This window comes from Myxine glutinosa, chromosome 6 (genome assembly GCF_964187855.1).
Source record: "Myxine glutinosa chromosome 6, kmMyxGlut1.1, whole genome shotgun sequence".
In the NCBI taxonomy this organism is placed as follows: Eukaryota; Metazoa; Chordata; class Myxini; order Myxiniformes; family Myxinidae; genus Myxine; species Myxine glutinosa.
Window position 1 is genome coordinate 62,021,938 of NC_136266.1, and position 22,260 is coordinate 62,044,197.

At 45.3% G+C, this 22,260-nt stretch overlaps 2 protein-coding genes across 7 annotated transcripts in view; one reads left to right on the forward strand and one right to left on the reverse strand.

Moving 5' to 3' along the window:
- The window catches only part of LOC137429875 (uncharacterized), a 59,016-nt gene that overhangs the window by 23,778 nt on the left and 12,978 nt on the right, over positions 1-22,260 (reverse strand). The window contains exons 5-6 of the mRNA XM_078779506.1: positions 18,229-18,377; positions 3,467-3,613 (exon numbers count right to left, since the gene is read on the reverse strand). Of these exons, the coding sequence (XP_078635632.1) occupies positions 3,467-3,613; positions 18,229-18,377 (296 nt within the window). The remainder of the gene's footprint in view (positions 1-3,466; positions 3,614-18,228; positions 18,378-22,260) is intronic.
- LOC137429884 (DNA fragmentation factor subunit alpha-like) lies at positions 1,237-21,512 on the forward strand. 6 transcript variants are annotated; one of them, XM_078779944.1, is made up of 8 exons: positions 1,237-1,303; positions 1,399-1,542; positions 1,801-1,971; positions 3,261-3,388; positions 3,479-3,626; positions 15,394-15,518; positions 18,202-18,407; positions 20,630-21,512. In XM_078779944.1, exons 2-7 carry the CDS (start codon positions 1,455-1,457, stop codon positions 18,373-18,375), a joined length of 834 nt encoding a protein of 277 aa, XP_078636070.1. In that variant the 5' UTR covers positions 1,237-1,303; positions 1,399-1,454; the 3' UTR covers positions 18,376-18,407; positions 20,630-21,512. The 6 variants fall into 6 exon arrangements, with proteins under 6 accessions (XP_078636070.1, XP_067976332.2, XP_078636072.1 ...); XM_068120231.2 differs by having other exon boundaries at positions 18,202-21,512; XM_078779946.1 differs by lacking the exons at positions 18,202-18,407; positions 20,630-21,512 and adding an exon at positions 17,891-18,095.

Here is a 22,260-nt window from a genome sequence, read left to right on the forward strand (position 1 = left end):
CACATTGACACACCTTCCTGACATGTTGCCTTGCGACGAATAGACAGTCGCTCTTCGTCAGGCGCACCTTATGCCATGTGTTGCGTAACGCTAAGGTATACCTTATCCATCTAGCTGCTATGCCGACTACCCCACGGGAAGACTCCTGCTACCCACGGGCTCATCGTCTTCTCCCTGGGATGACCACTGCTTGCTCGGTTCGATATCTTCTTGACTGGGATATCCTCCTCAATCCTGCTATTTCTGGGGATTGATGCTATCCCGGCTTACAGGTTGCAGTAACCCTGCCATCGACATGGATTGACGTGACCATTCGTTTATTGCTGATGCTTGGGCAACCTGCCGAGCGGCAGTATAGTTTTAACGGCGGGGAGAATGTAGTGAAATTATGTTTGCTCGGAATCCAAGGTGAACCCAGGGTGCTCGCTACGGAAGGGGCCGTCTATAAGAGCGGGACAACCGGGGCGTGCGGTCACTTCAGCGGGACTCACTGTGACATTATCCAGTAGTTGAATGGTATGTACGCCCCTCCCCAAATGCCGCGCTGCGCTAACCATGGTTAAATGGAAACTATCTTTGCTGCTCATGAATGCTCTGATTTGATACCTGTATGTATGTATGTATTTTCACAGGGTGTATTACCGATCTAAAATGATATTAAACCTACCCAGAGGTCAAGTCGTGTCTGAGCTTGATTTCCACGACAAGGGGGACAAATGAAGTCGCTACAACTACCATATTGTGAATCTTAGGCCTCCTGTCAAGTTTGTTTGTAATTGGATACGTAACGACCAAATGTATCGCGGTCAGACAGACAAACAGACCTTTTCAGCTCTGTGTACATAATAAACAAATGGGTTTGTAAAATACAGGACAATGGGTAGAAATTTGAAGAAAGCAATCGACATCTGTTTATTGGTGAGAAGTATGTGCTCCTTTTTTGTTTAGAACGTTTCAATTGACGTCGTAGTTGCCATGATGCTCACTGGTTGTTACCTCGAAGATGGCGGCGTCTGCACGCGACACACGAATACGTGACGTCATTGTAAGTCTCCTCTCACTCACGTTTTGTAATTTTTCTTTCGTACGCGGTATGCAGGCCTTGTCGGTGTACGTCGCTGCAGCCGTTTCACTTTTGATTCCCGTTCACTGATGTCAAAATGTGAATCTTTTCTTTGGTTTGTATTTCCTAATTTAACTACTTGCCTTACCTATAAATAATTTGAGTATTGGTAACGTCATTTCATATGTCTAATGGGAGAGAAAGTAAATAGAGGAACCAGGAACTGACGATGGAAGAATGGTATTGGTGACCCCACTTTTCTTTTTCTTTCCTTTTTTACTTTTTCTTTTTGGGGGGTGGGGGGCGGAGAATTGTTCATAATCCTTTCTTTACAGGAACTTCGATGTTCATTACAATTCTCTCGCTACCCTGAGCTACCTGACCCTGTCTTATGGCGGTTAAGCCTTTTAAAGTGAGTGTGTTGAACGAACCAAGTCACGGCCTTGTCGCGTCGTCATTGAAGGAACTCACACACCTCGGTAAGAACATTTTTTGTGGTCACCAGCGTTTGTTGTGGAGAAGGTCCAGATGCAAAGCATAACCTGTTCAGCCTGACGAAGCTATGCACTCCATGGTGTTTATTCTAGTTATAGAAATGGATTTCACAAGCATTATACAAAATAATCATTCCATGAGAGCAATTTAACTCATCCTTTTGTTTCATTACTAATTGTTTTTTATCATAAAAAGTAGTTTAATCGACATCAATATGTAAGTTTTGATGGATGTATTAATAGGCTGCAAAAAGCTGCACCTGCCAGTGACCGAGAAGAAGCAGGTGCAGGTGGTACTGGCGGAAGATGGTACGCTGGTGGACGACGAAGAATACTTCTCCTTTCTTGAACCAAATACGGCTCTCGTGTTCCTCATGCCCAATCAGACCTGGCAGCCTTCTTGTAGCCGAACAGGTGATTGTCTTATTGAGGTAAACTTGTAAAAACTGCTTCGCATCGCTCACCCTCTTACAACATGTGAAGGGGTCTCACTAAAATCCGAAATGTAGCGAAATGGACCTCAAAATCCGAAATGGAGTGAAATGGACCTCAAAATCCGAAATGGAGCGAAATGGACCTCAAAATGGAGCGATAAGGGTCGGGATTTCGCTCCATTTCGCTCGAAATGGAGCGAAATGCAGCGGGTTGAAAGTCTTGTCGATACCCAACACTGTAGTCTGTCCGATGGGGTCTCACTAAAATCCGAAATGGAGCGAAATGGACCTCAAAATCCGAAATGGAGCGAAATGGACCTCAAAATGGAGCGATAAGGGTCGGGATTTCGCTCCATTTCGCTCGAAATGGAGCGAAATGCAGCGGGTTGAAAGTCTTGTCGATACCCAACACTGTAGTCTGTCCGATGGGGTCTCACTAAAATCCGAAATGGAGCGAAATGGACCTCAAAATCCGAAATGGAGCGAAATGGACCTCAAAATCCGAAATGGAGCGATAAGGGTCGGGATTTCGCTCCATTTCGCGCGAAATGGAGCGGGTTGAAAGTCTTGTCGATACCCAACACTGTAGTCTGTCCGATGTAGTCTTTCATTTGACTTATAAAAAAATAACAAAACCACATTTCTAATTTGTTTTAGTTTATTCCAACTCAGACATTGACATAAATTACATAGTACAATGGAGTACTTAATTAACATTACATTTTATTCATTCCTCACCTGTTTTAGATCAGTCTCACTAAAATCCGAAATGGACTCAAAATCCAAAATGGAGCGAAATGGACTTTCAAAGAAATGGACTCAAAATCCGAAATGGACTCAAAATCCGAAATGGAGCGAAATGGACCTTCAAAGAAATTGACTCAAAATCCGAAATGGAGCGAAATGGACCTCAAAATAACCAATAACTTCCCCATAGCCTACACTTTTCATTTCATTTCATACACAACATATTAAACCAACCTCGATAACATCCGAAATGGATGGTGATTCAGTAGTAAAATTAAATGTTAAAATACTGATTTGAGGTCCATTTCGCTCCATTTCGGATTTTAGTGAGACCTACAGTGTTGGGTATCGACAAGACTTTCAACCCGCTCCATTTCGCTCCATTTCGAGGTCCATTTCGGATTTTGAGGTCCATTTCGCTCCATTTCGGATTTTAGTGAGACCCCATGTGAAGTGATACCAAGATTCATCCGTCTGTGTTTTAAAATGTCTAATTGCAGAAATATTGATTCTTTTATTTAGGCCCGAAGACTGCTGAGATGACGGAAGTGGATACTGGGGCTGTAGGAGAGCCCGAATGGCTGGGACCGGCTCAGAGACTGTCCATGTACCCTGCAAATATTTTACTACTCTCGGACATCCAGCTCCAGGTATAGTCATTACACCTTGTCAACACAAGTCAATAGGTACAAAACTAGCTTTGCCTCTCACAAAACTTAAACGTTCACTTTAACTGGCAGGCAGTGCTGGAAACCAAGCTGAGTGACCTGGCATGTGTTGTCAGTGATAACAAACAAGCCGTGGCACTGCAAGATGGCTGCCAACAGCTGCTGGATGATCGTGATCGACGCCGTGAGACACTGCAGCTGCTGCAACTGATGAGGGATCGTAAGCAGCAGATGAAGAGTTTCAGGGTTTTCAAGTTGTTTTGTGATGGGGTTTCTTTTTGAGACTATTCTTCATAATCTTTTTTCTTTGTAAATGAGTTGTTTTCATGATAGTTTATTTTTATTTTTTAGATAACTTTTAATTACAGTATTTTTTTGGCGTACAAGTCAATACCCCAAACCCCCCACCCCGATCCTCGACTTGAACTCACAATCGACTTATCTTTTTTTTTTTTGCGAGGTGTGGTATTAATTTTCTGAAATAAATTGTATAATTGCTAGTTTAAACATTGCAGAAGTCTCTGCTTCATTTTGTGGAAGCATTCCTCGAAAGTGCGACATTAAGTAGACAGGATATTCCTATGGATGTAATGTTGTAATGTGGAGGGATGAATTCCCATGGCACATTCTTGGTCACCATAACATAACTTAACTACATAATACTTAACTACATAAGTTAACCTCACTTAACTACATTATTAGAGTTATATTGATGAACAGGACTATAAATAATTAAATTGACATATGTGGGAAAATTACATGCCCAGATGAAGAATCTAACCCAGGCCCTCTAGTGAACCGTACCTGTGTTCTGCCATCTGGGCGACCCTGACCAAGCATGCAATTTTCCCACACACATGATTGCCCCTCTCTTCACTCTTCACCTTCACCTCCATCACTGCTTCGGAGGCACTTGATTTTCCCACATATATAAATTTAATTATTTATAATCCTATTCATTTATATAATTGTTTCACTGCACCCCCAGTGGTGTTTATAATAGTGGTCATGGATTTGTGTACCCCCACTGGGGGGAAGACCCTCTCGTGATCAGGCCGTTGGTGCTCCTATGGTGGGCAGCAAGTGCCTTGGAAACAAGGCCTTCGGATAGACTCTGCACTGCACGCGTACATAGATCATTATCCCCACACTTTAAAAAAAAACTAGATGGTGTTCATAGAATACTTACCCTGCGCAGTCAACTTGGTGCGAGCCAACTCTGGTGTATTTATTAATTGCCCCACGTGTGCAAAGCAAAAAAGAGGGGTTACGCAATTGATTCATTCTGTCTGTCGACAGATGTCGGCTTATGATCGTGGAACTACTCGGTTTAATTTCAAGATTTATATTTTGAATAGGAATGGGAACATGATTCAGAACACGAAATTGCAGTACTTTGACTCTGAATTTGGAAAATTGTTCGGCATCTCATCCCAAGAATTCTTTTTTGGTATCCCTTTATTTGGTATTCCTGGTCAGGTATTCTTTTTTGGTCTGTCTGACTGGCAGCCAAACAAAATTGATGATCATTCCAAGCAGGAATCTTGCTGTTTTAAGGACGTCACAAAGGACACGAACAACATGCACAAATAACTAATGCAACATGTTAAATAAGGTGGTGTAAAAGATTGTGCAAAAACAGCGGTAAACTTCCGAAAAGCTTCTTTTTTTTTTTTTTTCGCTACAGCCTTTAAAATGTTTATTTTATTTCAATTTAATTGTACTGTATATTTGAACATTGCAGAACACAAATCACCTGCTTGGCTCTTTCAAAAAATTTCCATTAACAGTACTTGGTCAAAATAGTATGCCATTTTGCCCTATCTTGACCAATCAAAGTTGCTGCTCGCTCTCTTGGCATAGGATTTCTCTGGTCTCTTAAATGGAGATTACATAAATAATTAAATACAGATTCGGACAAAATGGCAGCTCATAGGAAATATACAGTCACGTGAAAAAGTAAGTACACCCCATGTAAAGTTTTGACTTTTTCAACATATTTCAACATACAGCTATTTGATCTTCATTTCAACAATATTGATAGATAAAGGTGATATAATATAACAAATATCATGAAACATTTACATTTTGTAGTCCATTGTATAATTTAAATAAACATAAATGCAAATTTTGCATGTGGAAAAAGTAAGTACACCCCGACATTTATCACCACTTCAAATACCTAAAATTAGAATCGGGTGTACCAGCTCAGGTGCAAATGATTAGAACATCATTAGAGAGGATCTTGGAGGAACCTGTCTTATTTAAACCTCAGACATTTAGTTTGGTTTGCTCTTTGTTGTTGAAGTGTGTGGCGTCACCATGGCTAGATCAAAAGAGCTTTGAGGCCTTCAGAAAGAAGGTTATAGATGCCTACGAGTCTGGGAAGGGATTTAAAAAGATCTCCAAACAATTTGAAATCGATCATTCGACTGTCCGGAAGATCATCTACAAGTGGAGAAGATTCTAAACAACTGCCACCTTGTTCAGGCCAGGCCGCCACAGCAAGTTCAGCCCGAGAGCAGACTGCAAGATGCTGAAAGAAGTCTCAAAGAACGCCAGAATGTCATCACGGGACCTACAGGTAGCTCTTGCCACTGTTGATGTCAAAGTGCACGAGTCTACCATTAGAAAGAGGCTGCACAAATTTGATCTACATGGGAGGTGTGCCAGGAGGAAACCTTTGCTGTCCAGAAAGAACATCAGGGCAAGACTAAAGTTTGCCAATGAACACCTAGGCAAAGACCAGCACTTCTGGAACAATGTGCTCTGGACAGATGAGTCAAAGGTAGAGCTATTTGGCCACAGCACCAGAAGACATGTTTGGCGAAAACCAAAGACAGCATTTGACCACAAGAACCTGATACTGACTGTAAAGCATGGGAGTGGAAATATTATGGTTTGGGGCAGCTTTGCTGCATCAGGGCCTGGGCAGCTCACCATCATCGAATCCACAATGAATTCTTCATTGTTCCAGAGGGTGCTTGAGGATAATGTGAGGCCATCTGTCAGAAAGTTGAAGCTCAAACGAAGGTGGACCTTGCAACATCACAATGACCCTAAACATACCAGTAAATCCACCAAGTAATGGCTGAAAAGAAAGAAAAGGAGGGTTCTGGAATGGCCAAGTCAAAGCCCAGATCTAAATCCCATCGAGATGTTGTGGGGGGATTTGAAACGAGCTGTGCATGCAAGAAACCCCTCAAACATCGCACAGCTGAAAGAATTCTGCATGGAGGAGTGGACAAAAATTTCTCCCAGTCGATGTCAGGGACTGGTAGACAGTAATAAGAAACGCCTACTTGAGATTGTTTCTGCCAAAGGGGGCAATACCACCTATTAGATTCAAGGGTGTACTTACTTTTTCCACATGCGAAATGTGCATTTATGTTTATTTAAATTATACAATGGACTACAAAATGTAAATGTTTCATGATATTTGTTATATTGTTACGGACGCGGTTAAAGATGTTATATTTGCCGAGCGGAGGCTCCGCGACCGAACAGTTATTCCCCGACTCTAACACCCGATTTACCCCAAACTTTGGCCGGATCGCGCCACCGCTATTCAATCGGGAAAACTCTAAAGCGACCGAATGCAAAGAGGAAAAGGAATAAGACGAGAAAAGGGTTGAAAATACTACTAAATTTATTTACTATTTACAGGCTCAAAATAACCAAGGAAGAAGGAAGGATAAGAAAATAATTTACAGAAGATATTAGATACACAGTGCAACGCTAGCTTACCTACAGTCTTAATTAACCCTGGGACAGAACAAACAAGGACAGACTCACGCGGGGAATGATGATAGGACTGGCAGGAGGTGAATGGCTGGAGGGAGAGGAAGGTCCACGGGTACTGCCGCACGATCGGCTCGTTGGGCAGCCGCCGTTCCTTTGCGGCCCTGCTCCAAACTGCCGTCCAGGCCCACGCTGCTGTGGCTGCAGTTTCGGTGGCTCGAGCTGCTGTAAACGCAGTTTCGGTGGCTCGAGCTGCAGCTCAACTCTGGACTTCTCTCGGACTCAACTCAAAGTGCCTCTCTTGGACTCAACTCAAAGCGCATATCTTGGACCCAACTGCTTGGTCTCCCTCTCGTCTCCCTGTAAAAGCTCATCTCCTCGGGAAACGCCCTGCCGTGGGTTATATAGGCCCCGCCCCTCAACCTTTGCGAACCTCCCCGATCGCTCTTCCTCCGCCCTCTCTCGCCAAACCCCTGGCTCATGGTTGGTCGAGTGGGGCTGGCTCACTCCTCCCCTCTATGACGAGGTGGAGACACGCCTTTCTTCTCCGACCCTGCCTCGTGGTCAATGGCGGTTATTGGAGGGGAGGTAATTTCCAATCGACGAAAGGGGGAATGGAGGTTATGGGAATGAAGGGAATCTATCTCTTTCACTGGTGCAATGGAGTATTTCAATTAATGGGAGACACAGCCTTACCCTAAAACACATAATAAGATATAACGATCGAACAGGGGTATTCTATGATTGGCTGACGTGCATGCTTTTGGACTAATTATAATGGGACGCCCTTTGACCTTAACACAGCTCCGGAGGCAGGAGGCGCAGAATAAACAATAATAATAATACACACAATAAAAAAAATACAGTCCTCATATCCGCAACACTGCACCCTCCTCCTCTTAGGCACGTCCCGGGCCTACAACTTTTATTTAGTGTGACACGTAGGTGTAGTTCCCTCTACTTTTAACCTGACCCTGAGTGCGACAGTTTTTAAAACATAAATAAATGTGTCCCGCTGCTCCATTGCACCCTGCCTAACAGACTTACGCCCACAGTTAACCGAATTGCGGAATGGTCTTCAAACTACACACTGACGGTGGGGAGCATTATTTACAATGACTCTGCTTTTATTTACGAAACTAACCCAGGACCTGTAATTGTTCTTTCTGGGGGGAGACAGTCTGCTCTGCATCGACGCACCATGAAAGCACCCAAAAACGCACCAACACACCCTCAAGCACCAATCGGTGCAGTCACCACAGTTCATCAGTGTTCAATGCATGATCAATAATAAAAATAAATCCACAACCCCTAACCCTGCAGGTGGTCTCTTTCTCTTCGGCTCCCTCTGCTGGCTATTATTATTGTCTTCCAGTTGTTGTCTTTCTTTCATTTTCTTACTGGCGGCCTTTTTGCAATAAAGCTTGCCCAAACGTGTCCATTTTATTTTCTTTATTTATGGCCCACAGGGCCGACTACGTGTGGTTCACCTGTGGGGTATCGGTGCCCTGTGGCCAAGGTCCGCCAGCAAGATTTTGGGCCCTCATGGCCGGTTCCAGCAGAGGGGCCAGGCCCCAACCCATGGGGCCCATAAGTGGTACTCGGCCACTGACATGTGGTCCATAATGTGGTGCATCGATGCAGACAGCTGGTTCTGGGAATTCCGGGCGCACAATGGAGGACTCACGCACGCTCCCCTCGGCGCCCAATGGCGCACAGGTCATGTGGGAGACAAAAGGGGGAAGACAAATGAGCGAGGGGTAAGGTCACAAGGGTACACATCAATAAGGCAATGCAAGGCGAAATGCACACGGAGGGCGAAGTGAGAAAGCTCGTCCCTACCGTACGTCACCCCCCCTGTCACCTACACTACCCTTGCCCTTACCCCATATGTACAAAATCTACACATTTACAAATTCGTCGCTAATGTCTCGTCTTCCCATATTTCCCATACCAAATTCGTCCCATACCAAATTCGTCACCACAATCCCTCTATCCAAAATTTGCCATCACCCAATTCGTCATCAATCCTCACAAGGAGGAAGAGATGGAACATCAAAGCACAATGTCACACCCACGTCATGATGCGTCTCACAATCCAAACATTTGCATCATAAAAAATAATCAAAACATGGCATGGTGCGGAGTACCTGTCATCTCAGGTGAGTGGATGCAGATGGTGCGAGGAGATCCTTCATCCTAACTATCCTCTGAATGACATTAACACACTTTACACTACCCGGGGTCTTGCCCTGCCAATCCATTGGCCGCTTACACTATGGGTTCTAATAACCAATTCCCATTGACCAAACTGTGGTGCTTCTCAATTTGGGGTCTCACTCCCCCGATTCATCTCCCGGTGCCCTTGCACAATTTCTGGGCTGTGACGTGTAGCTCTCCCAGCAGGTCTACCCACCTGCACACCTCCACCACTGTAGTTGCCACCCGAGCTTACCTAGCTCCTCACCCTAACCTATCTAACTGGGGAAGGCCCCTCCTGGCTCTGTCACCCCTTGGTGCCCTCTGGCACTGGGCTACCCGGGTCCGTCCTCCGGATCCTCGGGCCCCATCCACAACAACTCTACCGGCTCCCAGAGCCCACCTGCGGCCTCACCTGGCCGACATCCTCACAGTGGTGGAGTGCCCAAACCAACTACACACACTAACAGGCTACACGCCCAGCCATTTCCACAACACTAATGCACCCATCCAAATACCATTCTCTCACCCGCACCACAGATGCCAATATCCAACCACAATTTACCTATACCCTCTACCTAACACTTACACTACCCGCCCCGGTTATTCGTGATGGGGGTCCACCCTTCCCCCATTCACACCTTCGCACCATCCACTCCACTCCATAATTTCCACCATACTCACTCCACGACCATCCATTCCAAGACTCCATATACTCCACACTCCATGTATTCCACACAACTGTTCTCCATATACCTGTCGTTGCACACCTGTGCACTCACACCTGGTGCCACCTGCACCCTCCTCCTCTTCCTGGACCATTTGGTCAACACAACACCCATCACCACTACTCCCTCATACACTGCTCCATACACCTGTTCAGTTGCACACGTGTGCAATCACACCTGTTCAATCCTCACACAGCATCATCTGAACTACCTGTTGCACTGCTAACTTAGTGCTCCCCGTCTTCCCTTTAAACTAAGCACATACCACGTCATTATCATCCACACTAATCTACCTGCGTCCCCACTACAGGTGTCATTGTCACTACCTAATCTTAACGTTACCTAATGTCATCTTCTAGGGCCCTACACACAATATCCTAACCCACCCGGGCTAGTTTTCACTGCCATAAACCCCATAAACTAGTGCTCCTTTGCCCCCCGCTGTGAGGGATGGTGGATTGGCCATCCCTTCACATGGGGCATCTCTTACTGTAAATTTTGCTCTTCCAAATCCAACAAATCAAAAATTTGCCCATCTGCCAATCACTGTACCATTACCAATCCTCTGCCAATCCTTTACCAATCATCAAATTTTGCTTTTTTCTAATTTTGGGTCCAAAACACTAACCTCATCACCCGTCTACTTAATAGATCCTCTCGGTGCGCCAATTCACGTCTACAGCCCAGCTTCGTAAAGCCGAGCAATGAATGCGGGTTGTTTGGCGCCGGCGGCTGGATGCGTCCGGCACTCGGTGCAGGGAAGGACGCTTACCCGGGCCGAGATCCCACGCACCACCTTGGCGTGGAGCCATCCAATTGCCCGATCTCGACCTGCCGGAACGCCTTAACAAAAAGGGGTCGCCATGACGACCCTTCCTATCGGGCTGCCCGTTCCGCCTAGCGGAGCACGGACACGGCCGTTCCAAGCGCGGCCCAGCGGGGATCACGTACGGCGGTCCTTTCGAACCCGCCGTGGTTCGGATCCCCGCTGGTTCTCGCGGCACGCACCGAGGGCCCGATTCGGCTATAAGTCCCTCTAACCGCTAACCCGGTTACCGTCGATGCCTCACCTGCATGCTTACACGCATACGCTACCCCTTTCTTGCTCATACATCCGGCCGTCTCCCTGCTCTTGGTCGTACCTTCTCTAACACACCCAGGTACACTCATTCCGCTCACAGACTTGGTCACACACCTGACCACCGAACACCTTGGCACACATTCGTCGCTCGCACACCTCACCAAAACACCCCTTCGCGCTCCCTTCCCGGTCACCTCCTCTGTGACAACCACAGGTGTGCTCTCACTCGCACACCCAACCACGTGCCTCACTACCAACTCAAGTGTGCATTCCCACACACGCTCTACCATTCCAGGTGTGCATCCTTCCATTCCAGGTGTACATCCTCGCTCACCTGTCACAACCAACTCACGCTCCGTGTCACTCACGACTCTCACCTCCACTCTTGACAACGCACTCACCCTTACCCTCGACAGCGCACTCTTTCCTCATGCCCCTGTCCGTTACACACCTTTCTCGCGCACACTTGCGCACACTCTCCCGTTACACCCTCCGTAACACTCACCACAGGCATGCATTCTCCCTCACTCTTGACAGCGCACTCTTTCCCCATGCACCCGTCCGTTACACACCTTTCTCGCGCACACTCTCCCTTTACACCCTCCGTAACACTCACCATGGGCGTGCATGCTTCCGTTACATCCTCTGTAACACTCCTCACTACGCGCTTCCATGTGCTCCCTCGCACACGCGCTATGACCGACTCACTCTCGACAGCACACTCACTCCTTGGCGCGCACTTTTTCCTCACACACCCCAGAGTCGGACATTCTCGCACACCTCCTCTTTCGCACACCAGACCTGTCGCACACTTCACCAACGGCCTCTCACGAACACCCGGGTCCACAACAACCCCCAAGCCGACTGAAGCTTTCCTCACATCATATACATTTCCGAATATATCGCCACTCACCTTGGCACCTCGTCTCCTCACCTCCTTCGCCACCTGCAAACTCTTTATTTGGTTAGTGAGCACATCATTATGAGTTGAGCACCGACCTTGTACATATTCCATCACCTCCTCCTGGATTTCTCTTTTAGTTTCTGTCCGTCTCTTCTTAATTTAACTCACCCCCTCTAACACCTCCTTTAACTTTTGCTTCACCTCTTTTATTTCCCGGTGCGTCTCCTCAAGTTCGTCCTCTAAGGCTACCATGACCGTCTCTATGTGCATCCTCACCTGCCGGTCCTTTGTCTCCATTACCTCTGTCACCTCGTCCAACCTCATTGTCAGTCCCTCACGTACCATCTGACATTGCCTCTGTGTCGCTATTAAGTCCTTTTTAATTTCTTTTTGTGTCGCCTTTAACCCTCCTAGTACCGCAGTGTTCCTTTGAACCTGCTCCACTAACTCCGTCTGTCCGTCCGTCAGCTGTTCCACCTCCTCCGTCAGGTCCTCTATGCCCCCTTGTAACCTAGCCGTTCCATTTCTCACCTCTTTCTCGATACGCTTTTCGCCTCGCTTTACCTCCTCGCGCACCCCCGAGACCTCCTCACTTACACCTCGTCGTATCTCCTCTTTCATCTCCTCCATCTCTTTTGTAGATGCCACCCTCATCTGTCCCAATTCATCCCTCTGAGCATCCAATTTACTTTCTAACCCGATTTTCACCTCCTCTATCTGGTTCCCCATCTGTTCGATTTCCCGGGCGGATTGCTCCCCTATTTCCCGCAATTTGTCTTCCATCCTATTTTCTAACCCCATTAACCCATTTTTCACCCCCTCTAACTGATTCTCCTGGGCAGCCATTCTATTTTCCACCCCCGTTAACCCATTCTTTACCTCTTTTATCCCGTTGTCTAACCCCTCAAATTTAGCTTCTAGCCGTTCCCCCATTTCTCCCATTTTGCCCCCCAATCGCTCACTATCAGCCCTCACTTCGTCCCTCATTCGCTCACTATCAGCCCTTGCTTCGTCCCTCATTACCCCCATAGTTTTTCAAACCTCCAATTTGGTCTCCCATTCGGCCCTCCAATTGCTCACTATTCTTTTCCATAAAGGCCTTTATTTGTATCATGAAAAGATTCCAATCCACCGGTGGCGCTGCTTCGGTCGCGGGCGCGGTCGCCGTGGCCATGTGCGAGGCGCCATTTTGCACGCCCGTAACCTCGTGCGCGAGAGCGCCATTTTGTTCGTCTGATACCCCCTCAACCACATTGCCAATGTTCTCCTCCTCTCTTTCATCCACATACATTTCCCCTAGGTCCTGGGTCGATTCCACCCCGTCTATCTCTAGCTCACCCACCGGCATCCGATCGCCTTGACCAGCCATGGCGCGATTTCAAAATTCGGGTTTTGCTTTAAAACACAAATTTTCAGCAGCTCCTAATTTTGAGCGCGTTAAGCGCGCTTTGGGCCTCGTATCTCACTCCTCGACACCAATTGTTACGGACGTGGTTAAAGATGTTATATTTGCCGAGCGGAGGCTCCGCGACCGAACAGTTATTCCCCGACTCTAACACCCGATTTACCCCAAACTTTGGCCGGATCGCGCCACCGCTATTCAATCGGGAAAACTCTAAAGCGACCGAATGCAAAGAGGAAAAGGAATAAGACGAGAAAAGGGTTGACAATACTACTAAATTTATTTACTATTTACAGGCTCAAAATAACCAAGGAAGAAGGAAGGATAAGAAAATAATTTACAGAAGATATTAGATACACAGTGCAACGCTAGCTTACCTACAGTCTTAATTAACCCTGGGACAGAACAAACAAGGACAGACTCACGCGGGGAATGATGATAGGACTGGCAGGAGGTGAATGGCTGGAGGGAGAGGAAGGTCCACGGGTACTGCCGCACGATCGGCTAGTTGGGCAGCCGCCGTTCCTTTGCGGCCATGCTCCAAACTGCCGTCCAGGCCCACGCTGCTGTGGCTGCAGTTTCTGTGGCTCGAGCTGCTGTAAACGCAGTTTCAGTGGCTCGAGCTGCAGCTCAACTCTGGACTTCTCTCGGACTCAACTCAAAGCGCATCTCTTGGACCCAACTGCTTGGACTCCCTCTCGTCTCCCTGTAAAAGCTCATCTCCTCGGGAAACGCCCTGCCGTGGGTTATATGGGCCCCGCCCCTCAACCTTTGCGAACCTCCCCGATCGCTCTTCCTCCGCCCTCTCTCGCCAAACCCCTGGCTCATGGTTGGTCGAGTGGGGCTGGCTCACTCCTCCCCTCTATGACGAGGTGGAGACACGCCTTTCTTCTCCGACCCTGCCTCGTGGTCAATGGCGGTTATTGGAGGGGAGGTAATTTCCAATCGACGAAAGGGGGAATGGAGGTTTTGGGAATGGGAATGAAGGGAATCTATCTCTTTCACTGGTGCAATGGAGTATTTCAATTAATGGGAGACACAGCCTCACCGTAAAACACATAATAAGATATAACTATCGAACAGGGGTATTCTATGATTGGCTGACGTGCATGCTTTTGGACTAATTATGGGACGCCCTTTGACCTTTACACAGCTCCGGAGGCAGGAGGCGCAGAATAAACAATCTATCTATAATTCCAGTAATCTCTGTGTGTATGTGTGTGTGTATGTGTGTATGTGTGTGTGTCGTGTGTCTGTGACCGCTGTTTCTCGACAACCACGGGTCCGATATACTTGAAACTTGCCAGGTATATTGCTGGGGACCCGAGGATGTGCCTTTTCAAGGTTTCATATTAATCGGAGAAGTAGTTACCGAGCTATGGCGATTTATTTACCAAACTCCGCAAGCCGTTCGCTTTGGACCAAACCATTTCATGTAAATCGAGGGGGGGGATTGTCACCGTACTCGCAAGCCGTTTGCTTTGGCTTTGCGAATGGACCAAACCATTTCATGTAAATAGAGGGGGGGGATTGTCACCGTACTCGCAAGCCGTTCGCTTTGGCTTTGCGAATGGACCAAACCATTTCATGTAAATAGAGGGGGGGATATAATTTTAGATATATATATAGTACGGGCATGCCCTAGTAATAATAATACACACAATAAAAAAAATACAGTCCTCATATCCGCAACAATATTATATCACCTTTATCTATCAATATTTTTGAAATGAAGATGAAATAGCTGTATTGAAATATGTTGAAAAAGTCAAAACTTTACATGGGGTGTACTTACTTTTTCACGTGACTGCAGATCGTGCTCAGAAGAACATGAATCAAGAGTTTAAAAGACACTTCTCATGTCCTTTTTTTCTCAAGACTGCGTGGACGAAGGTATTGAATGAACTCTCTCATTTATTGTTTAATTCTCAGAAACCCCAAAGAATGAAGATCAAATGGACTCTTGTTTGGTTCCTCATTCCATCATGGATACAAGCCTTGAAGCCAGACTTTGCGTGCCTCAACCTCACGTTGGTCTTTCAACCGAGGAGCTGCAGGTACATGAGGGAGTTGAAAACAAACGTATTGTTATGTCTGTGGGGTAGAGATTACCTTAGACAGGTAGATTTGTGTAGGTAACATGCTCCGACTGTCATGAAGAGGAAGAACCACCACCATGTAATAAGTAGAGGCCTGTTTAGCCCGGATGTCGGATTAAGGTGTATCTTCGTCCCCATTACGAGGAATGGGGCATGTTAACTTGTTATAGGGATTATGTTAACTACTTCCCTGTTCGTCATTCCCTGTGTGATTGATCCTTTGTCCCTTATGGCACCGCAATAGACACTAGTGAGAATGCCAATTAAAGCACATTAAATAATAATAAAAAAACCAACTGGAAGCCAGTTCTGAGCTCTGCCGATGGGACGGCAACCAGCTACAGCACACATCGAGGTCGGGCAGGCCGAAGACACGCCCCGAGGAGCCGTGATTGGTCAGGGCGTAGTAAGGAGGCACTCACTGATTGGTGAAGGAAGGCCGAGGAGGAAGCAGCGCACTTATTTGCAAGGTACGACCGATGACATCGGAGACGGACTGCGCGCTGAGTGGTGGAGAGCTAAGCCTGTGGTGTTGGCCAGCAGGAATTCGAGGAGAGGCACCGATGACGTCACGCCGGGACCAACAAAGAGAACTCAAACGGACATCTTCTCTCTCTTTCTGTTTCTCTTTCCTCGCTCTCGCCTTCCTCTTGTTCCCGACGGTCGTGCTCGCTCTGTTCCTGTCTCTCGCTCACCTCTGGCCCTCGACTCTTGCTGACGGTGATCCCTTGACTAATGACGAGCTGGCTTTCACCAATGCGGCTGAGAGGCAAGCTGCACGCCTGCCGTTCGAGACGGACCGTGAGGCCTGCTTCGCGCCGGCGCGCGTGGCCTGGTGAACCAAGCGGACTGCGGCCTTCCTTCCCGCCAAACACAGAGCCGCGCGCATGGGGCCGACGTCAGGAATGGTGAGATACACCAGCCAATCTGAGCTGAGTGCACTAAATAACCTCATGTTTTTATTTTCAGGCTATCTTTCCCTTCATCTGTGTTCAAGTTTGGTGTGGGGGACGTCCCAATTTAGGAACTTATTCGACCGTGTTTTTACATTGTATTACCGGCATTTCTTTTAATAAAGCCGGTATTTTTGGATATTTTTCATCCGCCTCGGTGTTCGGGAACTGCCGGCGGACCACGGGTAAGCTCTTCAGTTTTCCCTTCTCTTTCTTCCTCCGTATATATAAAAAGTCGGCATTTGAACTGATCGTCGCCTCCGAGTTAAAGCTTGCTTGGCCATTTGTGATCCCTGTGGTGTTCACCTGGGGAATCACACGACAGTATGTTGCTTGGAACAGTGATTTTCCTTCAGTAATTATTTCTACGATTCTCTTGTCTCGTAATGAAACATTTTCGAATGCCAAAACGTTCACATGTTTTTTAAATTGTGTGTCGTTCAATAATGTTTCATTACTAGTGTTACGGATTCGTCACTTCCGTTGTTGTGGTTCTCATCCACTGTAAATATTTTTGGTTGCATGTACTATTATTGTTATCGTTTAAGTGAAATGGAGATCTGTTTTCAAAAGGTAAAATAAATTGTTTTCAAAGAAGCCGGAAACCGGATCGAAAACTAGGAAGAAGAGGAAGGAGAAGGGAAAGAAGAGGCGGAGCGAGTGAGGTGGACAAGGAGCCGAGCTGCGTTGAGGTTTTGAACAAACGCTGGCGAACGGGGGTCACTAGTGAACTTTGGGGTTTCCTAGGAAAGGGATTCCTGCGACAGAGTTGTTATCGCTGTGACAGATAAACCTGCGTGACAGGTGTTGCGGTTGATTCCGAAGAGAATCATTGGAGTGCCGTTACGTCTCGAGAACAGACCGTTGGCCATTTTGCCTCGCGCGCGATTTCGCATCGCTCCAGGTTTTTCACCTCGCTCCAACCTTTTCAACGCATCCAGCTGTTAGCCTGGTTTGCATGAGCAACGTGGATTTCGAGTGTGAATTTGCGGTTCACCGTGTGTGGAACTGTTGAACATCCATACCCGAAGGTGTGATTTCCCAGTTGCCTCATGAGGGTACCTTTGCCCATCTTTGGCAGTGTGACTGTCAACCGAACGGGATTCTGGTCTCGATACAACATCGTTCTGACGATCACTGGAGCGTGGATCGACTCTCGTTTGAAGCTGGGACAGAGACATTGGGAATGTTATTTTCACTCACTTGGAGCACAGTGAGTTATATTGTACGAAACTGATGGTACCATCATAGGAATGATATATTGGTTGTCCAATTTATTAATATTGTTATTGTACTGTTATTCTTGTGTGACCTTAATACAATACTTGTTTGTTGGTAACAATTGGTGTGGTTTCACCATTGATCTTTGACATACAGAATAACACATCTTTCTGCCGTGACTCCTCTCGAGGCTCGGAGGTACACCGTGACCGGGGTTCGGGGAGGAGCACGTAACACTAGGTAATAAAATGGTAGAATACCAGGATTTTGAAGACCAGGAAATTGCCAAATGGTATCGACTAGAAATCTGATAAATGACACTTTTGTTTTCTCAAATTGATCAAAATTGGTTTCTTTCAGCTACATTAATGTTTCAATTTGCAGCCACTGCTGCTTGTATTTATTTATTCATGCTACCATCGTGGCACCACAAATAAAGAAATTATTGTCCATTCCTCCCTTCCTAGGACGTTGTGAAAATGGATCTGCCTGACTTGATCAATATTCCACAAAAGGAGAGTGTCGTCAATCTGTGCCAGGAAGAGCTGAAAACTCGCCTTATGCTCGTTGACACATTTGGCCGATCCAGAGGTTGTGGTCACAAGTGTGATGAAGGAAATATGCAGGATATTGCCTTGTAGTCCTGCCGCATGAGGCAAAAAAAGGCCTTAAGGTGGGTTTTCACGGGACACGCGAACGGTTCGCGAAGGATGTGAATGTCGAAAAAATGGCAAAGTCCAACATTCGTATTTTAGGCCCCAAAAGTTCGCCAAACATGCGCGGGGGTTCGGAAGCGTCGTCAATTGTTCGCAGGAGTCGTTTTTTGTTCGGCGGGAATTTAAAAAAAAAAGATAACATTTCTTTACATACCTAGAATTAGTCTTTGATTTATTGAAATCAAAAAACAATGTGATGACAAGCTGAAAAGTGAGGGTAATTGGCATATGCCACCATTTTCCAAGATGGCCAACATTTTCACTTATTGAAGGTACTGTATAAGGTGCATTTCCATACTTTGTAGAAGGATAAGTAAAAATAAATAATAATTCACATTTGTGTGGTGGAGTACAGAGGCATTTCCAAAAAGCCAAAACTTGTGGTGAAATGCCTTAAACAACTAATCAACCATCAGACAAGAACCACAAGGAAATGACTGAGCAAAAGCAAACGCAAGAATCGACAAAATAATGAAATCCAATTACTTGTTTGAACATTATCAGGGGAATGTTTTGTACTATACACCTGCATATTGGGATGCGAGTAAGTTTTTGGGATACGCGTAAGTAAGAAGGAAGATTTGAATCTATTCATGGATGGTTGGGCTTTCACTGCTCGATCGATAGTGTTCCAAAGACGAGGACCGTGAAATCTCATTGTATTAATTGAGTATGATGTGCGAGTGTAGGGTAAGAACATTGTTGCAGGATCTAATATGGTAATTGTGTGTCATTTATTGAGGTGAAGTAAGAGGAATAACTGCAGGGAAGAAGATCATGGACATACTGACACATGAATATCCCTGTGTGTGCAATTTGTTAAAATCATTGTCAGTTTTAAGTGTAGTAAAAAGAGGTGCAGGGTGGTCTCGAGGACAAACCCTCAAGGCTCTTTTTGAGGAACAGTGAATTTCGCTTATTGTTGTGGGTGTGTGTCCATAAAATATTACAATAAATGAGGTAGGGTAAAACTGGGGTATTGTAAACAAAAATGGAAGTGATTGAGGGTAAAGGGATGAGCGAGGGAAAAGAGTATCCTTGGTTTTATTGTGGTTTAAAGAAAGTTTGTTGGCTTTGAACCAGGAGGAGACCTTTTTTTAGTTTGGAGTTTAAAAGTGTTGACTAAGAAATCTTCATTTGATTTGGAGTATATAATTGTAGCATCATCTGCAAACAATATAAATTGGAAGAGGGAAGAAGAAGAATGAGTTATTCAGGACCAAGGAAAATGTTGAGAACCAAGGATAGAGCCCTGTGGAACACCATGTGGAATTTGTTTCCAGCTGGAATCACACTTGTTAACCGTCGTGAATTGTTGATGGTTATAGAAATAAGAATTTGGCTTCATGAATGTTTCAATGTGCATTCATCTCAGTGATACCATAAAACCTGATACTATAAAACTCAAGGTTATATAAGAGAATACTATGGTCAATTGTGTCGAAAACTTTTGACATTAATAAAAATGCTCGCGGTAGACGTTTTGTTACAAACCGCATCGGTGAGTTTATCAACTAGTTGCACTAGAGCCATGCCAGTGGAATGTTTCGATATAAAGCCAAACTGTTTGTCATAAAAAGGTTGAATTTAGAGATAAATTTGGAAAGACTGTTATAAACAAGTCTTTTTAAGATTTTAGAAAAATAAGGAAGAATAGAAATAGGTTTGTGATCGTGATTTTTCCTATTTATTGCCAGATTTGAAGATGGGAATAATTTGTGTGACTTTAAGATGAGAAGGGACAGACCCACTAAGGAAAGAAAGATTGAAAAAAGGCAAGAGGTTGAGAAATAAAGGCTTTAATCACTGATTAATTGATTCCATCAAATCCACAACCAGTGCTATTGTTTAGCCCTTTACCTATTTCTATAATTTTGTAGGAATGAGTCGGTGTTATGAAAAATGAAGAGCCATTTGGGTTATTGAGATAATCAGTAAAATTTGTTTTGGTAGGTGGAATAGCAAAATGAGAACCTAAGGGAGATCTCTAGAGACTCCAAGATAATCCTCTCCATCTCGGAATTCACCATCGAGGAACAATCATTCTTGTTAGTCTGGCCAAAGATGAAGTTGATTTCACGCCATGTATTTTTGGTTCACGAGTTATCAAACAGAGTGACCACTATATTCGTCATGGGTGTGTGTCTGTCTGTCTGTGTCTGTCTGTCTGTGTCTGCAGCATTACTACCCGGTCTTGATGAAACTTGGGTGGGAGGTTGATTTCATGATCTAGTTGTGTCTTGCCGAGAGTGGGCGTATTGCGCCCATTGTGGGCGGAGCGATGCCCGAAAAAGATGTCTTTTTAGGGGCTAATCGAGTTCAAGCTACATCTTCTCCGAGGGAGTTGGTGGAATCTGACAGGGGTTTCGATATCTGGTTAGGCCAATGTCATGTGTCTAGCCCCACGGAGCTTGATTTTTCATTTTCGCCCCAAGGTCAAGGTCACAAGGTCACGAAATTTAGAAAAGTCGATTTTTGATGGTTTTATTATATTGTTCGCTTCCTGATAGGGTGAAATGTCGTACATGATCTTATATTATCACATACATCATGAAATACAAGTTTTACAACTAATTTCTGAATCTTTGACCTTTGAAGGTCACAAAGGTCAAATTTTCAAAGTTGTCGGAATCGAACCGAATTTTCGGTATTGAGTAGCTAACTAACCTCATAACTGCTCATTGAGCATTGTCATTGAATACCACTCGCTCGTGAACCATCGTCGTCTCCTGACTTGTTGATACTCATTTTATTAGCATCTAACATTTTGGTATAAGTTTTTCTTTGAATAATGGATAATTGCAGTCAGCGCTTTGTGGAAATCCTTGTATTTGCATTTGTTTGCTGATGTTTGATGATGTCGAAGTCGTTTATGCATCCTATTTTTGTAATTACACAAATTTATTATTAATTTGGATATCAAGGGTTGATTTATTTTGGGTTTGCAAAGTGTTTTAACGGAGAAAAATACTTCATAAGCAGAGTCGACCTGTTCAGATTGATAAACCTCACTCGTCAGAGGATTTGATTTCTAAAATAAACGAATTGAGTGTTTTACTATTGATATCTCTGATGATGAGTTTTTTTGCCTATGGACTGGTTCATTGAAAAAATATGGAGTGCTTTAAAAAAGAGGGAGATGGCCTGTAATGTTGACATGCATTATTCCAGCAGTAATAATTTGATTATTATTGGTAGATATATTGTTATGTTTGTGGCACACGGTAGAGATTACCTTAACAGGTGGTGGGTGGATCGAATATCGAGCGGCTCGCTTGTTCGTCCTGTCGTTGTGCTTCGTCACCTGCTTGTCTGGTTTGTGACTGCCTCGCCTGCATCATCATCTGCTTTGACATCTCCACAGCAGAGCTAAGGCCCACTAAGTTGTTGTTCCCTTTCCCCGTCTATGCTTGAGTCTGGTGTGTGGTGCCTTTGGAGCTATTTTATTATCTTGTATATAATTATTTATTTATCTGTCGCATTCCGTGTTTGCCAATTTTCTTCCCCGCTCATATTCCACTGTTATACCCTATGCCGGGTGAAGCTTCCCTTTGTTGTTAGAAAATAAACCCCGTTAAGATTATAAGAGCCTCGTGTCTCTCCTAGCATTCCCACACGCACGCGAATCTGACATTGTTTGACTGTCAGAGGGAGTTAACAGCCAATTCAGTCCATCTGTTCAGTGGCCGAGGTTAACCAGCCCTGAACATGACAATATTATCAATTATTATCACTTTGATCTTCATGTGAGCCCAAGGATGCGGGTTAGCATCATTGGTTGAGGGTGTGACTGTGCCGCCAATGTAGTGC

What these genes read in the sequence shown, in the direction of transcription:
- LOC137429884 (XM_068120231.2), top strand. Translation starts at nt 1,455, where the DNA reads ATGGCGGTTAAGCCTTTTAAAGTGAGTGTGTTGAACGAACCAAGTCAC. An exon ending in GCCTTCTTGTAGCCGAACAG is followed by an intron (nt 1,972 to 3,260) that starts GTGATTGTCTTA and finishes TCTTTTATTTAG; the next exon opens with GCCCGAAGACTGCTGAGATG. An exon ending in TCTCGGACATCCAGCTCCAG is followed by an intron (nt 3,389 to 3,478) that starts GTATAGTCATTA and finishes TTTAACTGGCAG; the next exon opens with GCAGTGCTGGAAACCAAGCT.